Source organism: Mercenaria mercenaria, chromosome 10 (genome assembly GCF_021730395.1).
Source record: "Mercenaria mercenaria strain notata chromosome 10, MADL_Memer_1, whole genome shotgun sequence".
NCBI classification, from domain to species: Eukaryota; Metazoa; Mollusca; class Bivalvia; order Venerida; family Veneridae; genus Mercenaria; species Mercenaria mercenaria.
The window spans coordinates 2,520,060-2,530,496 of NC_069370.1; the positions used below are offsets into that span (position 1 = coordinate 2,520,060).

Sequence of the window (10,437 nt, forward strand, 5' to 3'; positions counted from 1 at the left end):
TTTACGACTATATTACCGAAAACGAAAATACACTTTGACAGGTGGCGCGAAATGATAATGATTTCAGACTGGTTTGCAAACTGTTTTAACACTAAGGTTCAATGATTTTAATGCTAGTGGAGCAGTCTAAAATATCATGGTCTGCCTCGGGCACGATTACAGCAGGTAATATTGTTTAACTGTTTGCTAATTATGTCAATGCCCCCCCGGCGTGTATCACTCGATAAAAAGGGGGCAATAAAGCAGTGTATTATAATCACAGAGGCAAAAAAGGGAAGTTTGGCTAAAAAAAAGAAATGAATGGTTGTAAAACGGGCAGGGTGCCTGGCGGGGCAACAGGGCGGAACGAATTCCGGAACGGGCGATGCGCCCTGCTGTAAATAGCTAGCTGGAGCACTGATTAATATCCTTTAAATATATGCGGCGTAACAAACACGTGTCTCTGATTAGTCCCGATAGAGTTTGATTGGATTATCACACCTATTGATAATCAATTAATCAGTATATTTGAAAGCACACACAAGTGACATGTGACAAATAATGTCTAACGAGGGAAGTGCAGTTAATTATGATAAGCTTTTATTTAATTTCATTTAATTGTCGATATTATTGCAAATTGAAAAATTGAAGAAAAACAGGTACATTCAGTAGAATTTTAGGACATGGAAATTCATTCACGAATGCGCAAATTTTCAGTGCGCACGCCGATTTTTAATCGTGTACAAGACGTAATGCGCAAAAGTATTTTAATATCCTTTCGAAAATTAATTATTTATGATAAATATGTTTGAATTCAGCCATAAACCACTTCAAAAATACCATTTGTTGAAGAAATGCGGGTGTATTTCGGTTATGGTAATTTCCCGAGCGGTCGCCAAATTTCAATCTCGTATAAATCGTTTTCTGTTAAGTATTTTATCTTCCTTTTGTAAACTTATTATTTATATTAAACACGAATGATTTCTGAAAAAAAAAAACACTACAAAATACCATTTATTAATAAAATACGGGTGTATTTCGGTTATGGAAATTTCCGGCGCGGTCGCCAAATTTCAATCTCGTATAAAATCATTTTGCGTGAACGTATTTTATTTTCCTTTCGTATGTTAATTATATATGATAAATATGATTGGATTATATCAAAAACACTTCAAAAATACCTTTAAATTAAAAAATACAGGTGTATTCCGGTTATGCAAAGTGTATTCCGGTTTTTAGGTGGATTCCGGTTTAATGTGTGACCCTTAAAAAGCCATAATTTTGTTAACATGGTTAATGAAACTGTTGTCAGCTACCTATAACTTCACCAATGGTTTTAAAGTAAGTAAAACTTAATGTAAGAATTAGCTCACATTTTAAAACATAGAAACTCAATTGTTTTGTTAAAAAAGAAATAGAAAAACTTCTTATTGCCCACTTCATTCATTTTTAGGAGTACTGCCCAACCCGGGAAAACCCGGGTTTTCCAAGGCGGGTAGTCGCCAACCCTGCCTGTGTCTGTACTAGTAGATGAATTTCGCGCCCTGTGTGGCTGCGCTTGCTATATGTAAAGTACCTTTGAACATGTTTATCATGAAAAGGGTGCAATATAAATTTGGTATAATGATAATTATTGGAAGATCTATAGATAGATGGCAGTGGCTACGATTATGGTACCGTAATCCTAGCCTCCGATTCTAGGATTACGGAAGTTCCGTATTCCTAGACAACCCTTTCAGGATAGGCTAGGATTACGGAAGAATTTAAGAGGCATCAAATGTATGTTAGGACATGCATAAATGACATTGTAAACTTACTTATTTCACTTAAAATAGCGTTTTCTTCATTGCCTTATTATTATTACAGTACCGTAATCCTAGCCTCCGATTCTAGGATTACGGAAGTTGCGTATTCCTAGACAACCCTCTGAGGATAGGCTAGGATTACTGAAGAATTTAAGAGGCATCAAATGTATGTTAGGACATCGGGCGAAATAACATCTGTATACGTTTTTTTTAATTTCGTCTTCGCTCTTTTAAGAGAAATAAGTAAGTTTACAACATCATTTATGCATGTCTTAACATATATTTAATAACTCTTAAATACTTTAATCCTAGTCTATCCTCAAAGGGTTGTCTAGACCAAAGAGCTATAAAGATAAATAGATCGGCAACTTGAAAGGCATATACAGCAAATCTTGCCCAAAAATGTGACAACTGAATGAGATCTCGTTTACCGGAAGCGATGCGTTCACCACACGCCATTTTGTATGCACGGTCAATTATTCATCGGTAAATTAATTATCACCGTATGACCACGCTTCTTTTGATGGTAAGAAACGTGTATTTTGTGACAATTTCACATTAAACACAAATGTTGTTTTAGAAGCTAACATGTATTTTAAATGTAGTTTTAAAGGTACAAATTGTAACTCCATGCTCGCCGATGTTTGTTGTGACCAAGATAACGCCGATTAGTTTATACTAATTTATTTATTCTTGATTGCCAAACAAGTTCTTACAACTTATATTAATGGCTCTCGAGACTCATTCCAGATGGAACCAACCTCTAAGAGTAAGAGCAGAGAGAGAGAGGCAATGTGGAATTAAAGTGTTTTGCCTAAGGACACAACCATCAAGGCAGTGGCCGGGATCGAACCCTGGACCCTTCGATCTCAAGGTGGACGCGCTTCCACTGCGCTACGGCGGCTCCACAACTATAACGCCGATTCACGCTCTGACACGAGATCACGCGAGATTACAGCCAGTTGCCATTCTGTGTATTTTATACTTCTTTGTCTAGACTGACTACGGAACTTCCGTAATCCTAGAACCGGAGGCTAGAATTACGGTACCGTAATCGTAGCCACTGCCTAGATAGATACAGTTGAGCCTTTGCACACATTTAGTTGGGCTGCTTGTCGTATCAAAAATTCGATTGCGAAGTTGAGGCATAATGATACTAATTTAGTATCGTATGCATACTGATAAACCAAATATCAACAGGACTAAATACTTTGATCTGATTCACCATTGTTGACATCTGTCAAGGTAAGTCGGACTCGGAGACCCGAGAGGGGAAGTCCTGCCGGGACACATGTTGGTTTGAAATGTTCTAGTAAGAGACAAATAATGTAATTCCCGATTAAAAACTTGATGTAAACACTGGAATCTTAAGGAATAAGTTGATTCCATTTGCTAATGCACTTAAAATCAAAAGAAAAATAGAAAATTGCACGTGTGCCATGCGCAAGTACCCTTTGCCGCCATCTTGAATTGGTTACGAAGATTCGCACCGTAAAGCTTTAGCTCTTCACTACTTCCGCTACAACCGTCAAGCAGTAACCTGCTGTTACAACCGCTGCGCAGGGCTATTAAACAATTACTGTGTCAGGCATTGCTTTTGCTAGAGGGTTATACAGACATAAATATTATTTCATGCAATGGACATTTTTCACTTCAGATGCCACACATAGATGTCATGGTGTGACTTTTAAGGATTTAATACAGTACAAGTTTAGAATTGTTAGCTAATGTTACTCTTTTCTTAAGTTTGAACAGTCTACCTAAGTTATTTAATGTACATGACTTAGTTATTTGCGTTTTGACAATCAGAATCAAGATCCTGTTACTGTTGACCCATTTATATAGAGTCATTATATTGTGATTTATATAATCTTGTTGGAAGACGGGTTCAAATTTAGTTAGGAAACATTAGCTTGCATTAAGTGCATGTTATTATTACTATTACAATTCGTAGTGTTAGTGATGTCTCTTTTTGAAACTTTGTGTAGATATCAAAATTGAGTTTTACTTACTTAACACAACCTTCTCCCCGCTCTCATATTTTTCTACCAAAATGTTAAAAAATACACCCACAATGAAATTTTAACAAACTCTAGCTTTCCGCCATTACTTGACTAGACATGATAATTCCTTTACTAACGGTACTGTCAAGTATAATACGTTAACCATGTTTTTCTAATTGGTAATTATCATTTATAGTACGCAGATCAAAATAAACGAACTTGCATATACTTACTTTTTGACAATCAACTTTTTAAAGACCTCTTCATAAAGTTATACTGGCGTGTTCCCGGTTGAAGTTGTCCGAGCTTGCTTCACTGTATCTGTTTATTAACAATTTGGGTTGTAAGAACTTGATTTCGTTGAGTTCATGAAAAGGTAAGAGTTTTATAGGCTTGGTAGGGTTTTGATGTATGTATTTAATGTGTCAGAATGTGTAAGAAAGAGATCCAAGATATTCCAATTTCCAATAGAGTAACAATTTGTTCTAGATCGAAATAATTCATCCTATCAAGGAAGATTTAAATAAATTTAAATTCAATAGTTAAAATTAAGGCTTCTTTCCAGCAGGCAAAGCAACCTTGAATCAATCTTAATATTCAAAGTTTAATTTTTGGTTGGTTTTATATTTGATTTTGATAGTTTGAACATCCTTGATGCTTCAATGTTTATTCAACGTTGATTTTAATGTTGAAATTAACGCCGAGTCAACATAGCAGCCTTGATTCAACATTGAATAGTAAGTATTATCAAATTTAGGTTGAGCAATTAGTGTTTAATGTTCAATCCAGAGTTGTCAGTGGTTTAAGTCTAGACTTAATGTTAAATTAATGTTAACAAATGGCCAAGGACTTAACTTCTAAATATGGGTTGGTTAAACATTGAAACATACGCGTTGATAAATGGTTGACAATTTTCTACATATTGACATATTGAACTGAAACTGATTTAAGGTTGAAATAATTTTCATTAATGCTTAATGTTTTAGTTATGCCTAAAGAAATGTTATAACAATGGATGAGGACACTTAAAAAGATATAAAGAACTGGTTTTAAGCAGTGGTTTGACGTTTAAAAGACTATATGACGTTATGATTTATGGAAGGCCGTACACGCCATAGTGTTATTATAGAAGTTTATGGGAAAAGAACTGGTGATTTCTAACCTATATAAGGGCAAAAAAGGACGACACAGATAGTAATAATAATCAAAGATTTGTTGCAAATTATGTAAAAAGACGTTTACGTGCAAAAATACGCGTTAAACTGAATTGTTGTTTTTAATTTTGGTCTCATGTTTTTGACACCTGTGTCTGTTTTTTCTCGCGACTTTTAAGGTCATTTTATCTCTATAATGGCCGTAAATATTCAAAATTAATACACTTTGTCTTTATTTCATATGGAATGAATCATATTTTCGTCAAGCAAAAAACAAAAAAAAAAAAAACAACAAAAAAAAAAAAAAACAAAAAAAAAAAAAAAAAAACAATGGAAATAACTTAAACTGTTCCGAGAAATAAACTGACGAAGGGTCTAAATCTAGGCACGTGAATTGACAGGGGGAAACCTTAGTAAAATACCCATAGCTATGTAAAAACTTGACACTTGACATTTCTTAATGAAACTTCGCAATGTGTTTTATACTAGATTATGCTAGCAAATAAAGCTGTAGAAGTGGAGAAATTTGATATTTTCTATTTGAATGTATGTGAGGGAATAACTGGATGAGTCGATGAAAAACAATTCTTAAATCCCTCTGAAACATTTTGATAATTGTCTCCCAGTCTGTTTCGTCAAGGTGTTTTTCTGTCACTCTGCATCTGTAAAGGCATCGAGTACATACGTATAAATTTATACAGTTTGTAATCTACCCTTACCTATTATCCTTTGTTTGTATATCTTTTTTTTTACGTGTTCGTTTCTATTCTTTACATATCGTGTCTTACATTACGATTGTGAAATGTGGATTCATGTGGCAGGGATGAATTTTATTAACACTGTCCTATAAACTTTGAACATGGCGGAGGTTGGTTAAGAGTGATATAACGGTTTAAACTCCCGAGGATTGTTTTGACACTGACCATTCGTAGGCGATGCCTAACTGTGCCAATTTAGTTTGTTCTTTTTGACTTTGTTTTCAAAATGTTTTACTTTGTTTCTGCAAATGTCAATCGCTTACATGGCATTACATACACTGTTGTATGGCTTCGTTATGAGAGATTGCGTTCTTTCAAGTTGGCTATTCCTGCATATTGGTTCTTTATTAATACTTTGACTTGTGCATGACTGAAGTGTACACGTAATCCATTGGCAAAGTAAAGCACACAAGGGGACGATGGCAAAACAAACAAATAAAGGAATTCATGGGGTGCTGTCATGGAATTTCATTCTTATTTCTCATTGTTTTAGGACGCGTAGGGCACAAGGTAAAACGCAGACCACATACAGATAGAGTGACTGCTGACCACATACACAAAGAAGGGTTTTTCCTTATGCAGACCACATAGGTAAAGAAGGATATTAGAAAACGCAGACGACAAAGAACATGAATAAAATAAAAATAAATTGGTTTTATCTTTAAATTTAATCAAAGAAGTATAATATTTTTTATAGCTCTTTGATTTAATTAACTGTGGACCTTTGAAATTAATGTGTTTAATTGGTTCAATTTAATTAGAGAGGAACTGTTTGAGTTAATATGTTTGAAGACCAGAATTGTTTGACCTTTTTTATAATAACTAACATGATCTTTTGATAATAATAACACAACTGTTAATTGATGAGCTAATTGGAGTGTTTCATTATGTCTGAAGAGGCAAGATGAGTTTGATCTATTTATGACATAAAACATTAAATAAATGAACTCCATAATTAACTTGTTGCTGTTATTCACAGTAAATTTCGAATAAAAAAAATGAAGTAGAGCAAGTATATCTTCTTAATATTTTTAAAGTAGTTCAAAATCTGTTATGATACTTGATCTATTACATTGATATTTTCATTGCTTTTTGATTGCGTGAATATTGCCTGCTGTACAGTAAATGGACCATTTTTTTTTTTAAAGAAAAAAGGCATGTAATGCCCTGTTGTTTTTTTTTAAGAAAATGTTTCTAGAACCATTTGGTTATTTTTATTTTTTGACCTCATTACAAAGTAAATGTATCTGAAAGTGCTTTTTTTTTCAATTGGATCACCAGAAATGAAATACAGCCAAATTAGTACATGAAAAACACCCAGTTTTACCTTAATGCGTTAGCACCTGTTTTGTTTTACTCCTTTTTCAAATTGAAAGTTCTATTTTCAAAGTGAACAAATCATTCAAAAAAAATACTGTTAAAAAGGAAAATTTTATTACCTTTACATTGATATATTTAATATTTCAAGACATATAGTGCAGTATTTTATTACTATAACTTTTTAAATAAAATTTTAAAAGCCATTAAGTACTAAATTTTTATTACATTAAAGAACTCTAAACATGAACTGAAAAATTTTCTGTCTCAATCAGTCAGCCGAAGATGTCCCACGAGCAGTTTTATGGTGCAAATATTTCAAATTTATTCGTTTTGCAAGAGCATGCTCAACATAAGAGGATTTTTTCTCGTAGATATTTAAATATTACAAAAAAAATGTTACAACATTGTTGCCGCTATCACAAACTTTCGAAGGCTTTAACTAATTTTACCTTTGGTCGTCCGGACATTTAAAGAAATAAAACGCCAATTTTAAAAAAAGTTTCAAATTAGGTTTTGCTTAACTCTTATGCTATTTGTTTGTAGTTTGTAAAACATGGAAATTAAACATAGTACGTATCTATTTTTAAATAATTATTTGTAAAATATGTTAGAAAAGTTAATGCAACAGGATATAATGAAAAAATCGTAAGCACAGTGTCGGTTTGATGCCTGGTGTCTGTACTGTTAGTACCTTTGCTTTCCTATTTCATGCTATGATTACAGCTCGAGTTGTGCTTTTCTCCTAAAACATACACAGAACGGAAGCTTAGGACGGAGTCTTGCAACTTGCCTAGCCGTGCCCTAAAAGAAATTCTCTTACTTTTGGGACATCTGACAAGTCATTGTGTACATTGTTGGTGTGCTGGTACCTCGAACTGACCATTTTTATATGCTTTACTTTATAAGTCGGGTTGATGCATTGGAATGCGGAGGGTGTCTTCAGTAAGAAAGCTGAACTAGAGCATATCCTCCATGAGAAAGACATCAATGTCTGTTGCATTCAGGAAACTCATCTGCAGCCAGAGAAATCCTTCAAAGTCAGAGGATACCAGTGTTTTCGCTGTGACAGAATTGGCAGACGAAAAGGAGGCATCATGACATTGGTCAGGAATAACACCAGCGCTGTCCAGACCAACACGCACATGGATGACTCCGAGTTCCAAGTTCTGAGCCTCAGAAAGAACGAGTTCAATTTGAAACTTGTGAACATATACTATCCAAGTGACAAAGCTCTGTCCCTTGACAAAGTTACAACTGATGAAACCAGGTTCATCATTGTAGGAGACTTTAACAGTCACTCACAAAGCTGGGGATATGACCACCTGGATAAACGTGGAGAGGAAGTGGAGACCTGGCAAGATGATAACAAGCTAAACCTCATCAACAAGCCAAATGATCCCCCAACATTTTACTCCAGCAGCTGGCGAACAACATCAACCCCTGATCTTGCTTTATGTACTGATGACATACATGGACATGTCAAGCGGGAAGTCAATGAACAACTAGGAGGTAGCGACCATCGCCCAATCCAACTTACTATGGACCATATAGCCTCTATTTCACCTAACATCCCCAGATGGAACTACAAGAAGGCCAGATGGACCTTTTACCAAAGTCTGAGTGATGGGCTCTGTAAAGACATTAGAGTGAAAGGCAGAGACATCAACTGGGTTGTCAAAGACTTCAACGCCAGTATACTTATGGCTGCTTACAGCACCATTCCAAGGGGAGCAAGAAAGGACTATAAGCCCTACTGGAGTGATGAGTTGGAGAATCTACAGGCAAAGTTATCGGAAGCCAGGGAGGAAGCAGAAAACAATCCCTCACAAGAAAGTAACCTCTCTCTACAGCAAGCCAAGGCCAAATTCCTCAGGTACAAACGGGAAGCACAGAGGAAGAGCTGGAGAAACAAAATAGTCTCGCTCAACCTAGAGCGAGATGGCCAAAAGCTGTCTAGATTGACGAGACAGCTGAATGATGAAGAAACAGGAAGAGGCTTAGTAACTTTGGAAGAGAATGGTGAACTGTTGACGGGTAAACAAGCGGCAAACACTTTTGCCTCTAACTACAAAGATATTTCCAACATCCCCATCAACAGGGAACGGCAAAGGGAAGCCCGAAGAGAAAAAAGAGAAAGGCAGACAAGACAAGTGACACCAGAATGCATGAAGCAGAGTCTTAAACTGCATGAGCTACAGACAGCTCTTAGGCAGTTGAAGACAAAGAAGTCTCCTGGACCAGATGGAGTCACAAATGAAATGCTGACCCATCTAGGCACTGCAGCAATTTGCAAACTCCTGGAAATTTACAACTACAGCTGGACACAAGGACTGCTTCCACAGATATGGAAAGAGGCAGTCATAATCCCCATCCACAAGAAAGGGAAGGGTCCAAAGAAGGCTGCAAGCTATCGCCCAATCAGCCTAACCAGCTGTGTTGGAAAGACCATGGAGAGGATTGTGAATGCACGCCTGAAGTGGTACATGGAGACTAACAACCTATTCGCAACGCAACAAGCTGGCTTCAGACAATTCCGCTCTACTGAGGACCAGACCACTTATCTATCGCAAGAGATAGAGGACGCCTTCCAAGAGCAGAAAGTCGTGCTTACAGCATGGATTGATCTGCAGAGGGCGTTTGACAAAGTCTGGACTGATGGACTCCTCGTCAAGCTGATGAGGACTGGAGTAGGAGGTCACATGCTGAGGTGGATTAAGTCATACCTCCACAACAGGAGAGCAAGAGTCAGTTTAGAACATGCCAACAGTAGGAATTTCCTGTTGCGTCATGGTGTCCCCCAAGGTGGAGTCTTATCCCCAACACTCTTCTTGCTTTTCATCAATGATCTGGTGTCTGAACTACCAAAAGGAGTTAAGGCTGCTCTCTACGCTGACGATCTGGTGTTATGGTGTAAGGAAGAACATACCACTACAGCCACATACAGGATGCAAGAAGCCATCAACAAGCTTTCAGCTTGGGCTGAAGATTGGTGTGTATCGATCAATACAGAGAAATCGTCCACGACACTATTCTCCTTGTCGTCAAAGCAGAGGGCGGGTAAAATCAAGATGGGAAATATTTCGCTGATTGAAGCAGACGAGGCAAAATACCTCGGAGTGACCTTTGACAAACGGCTAACCTGGAAGCCCCACATTAGTCAAGCAGAAGGGAAGGCTCGTAGGAAGCTTGCCATGATGCGCAAACTTGCTGGAACAACGTAGGGGGCGAATGAGCAAATACTCAAGACAATATATCAGGGAACAGTGAGACCCCATTTAGAGTATAGCTCAACTGCCTGGTCCACTACTGTCAAAACTTACCAACAGGCTTTGGACAAGGTTCAGAACCAAGCATTGCGGATCATGACAGGTACTACAAAGTCTACACCAATCTCCTTCATGGAGAAGCTAACAGGCAC

At 36.7% G+C, this 10,437-nt stretch overlaps 1 protein-coding gene across 2 annotated transcripts in view; it reads right to left on the reverse strand.

Annotated features, from left to right (window-relative positions):
• The window catches only part of LOC123559907 (eukaryotic translation initiation factor 4B-like), a 31,540-nt gene extending 28,265 nt beyond the window's left edge, over nucleotides 1-3,275 (reverse strand). The window contains exon 1 of one of the 2 annotated variants that reach the window (XM_045352049.2): nucleotides 3,236-3,275. In XM_045352049.2, the coding sequence (XP_045207984.2) occupies nucleotides 3,236-3,248 (13 nt within the window). In that variant the 5' untranslated portion in view covers nucleotides 3,249-3,275. The remainder of the gene's footprint in view (nucleotides 1-3,235) is intronic. The other variant, XM_045352048.2, reaches the window with a different exon arrangement.
• Nucleotides 3,276-10,437: the final 7,162 nt, after the last annotated feature.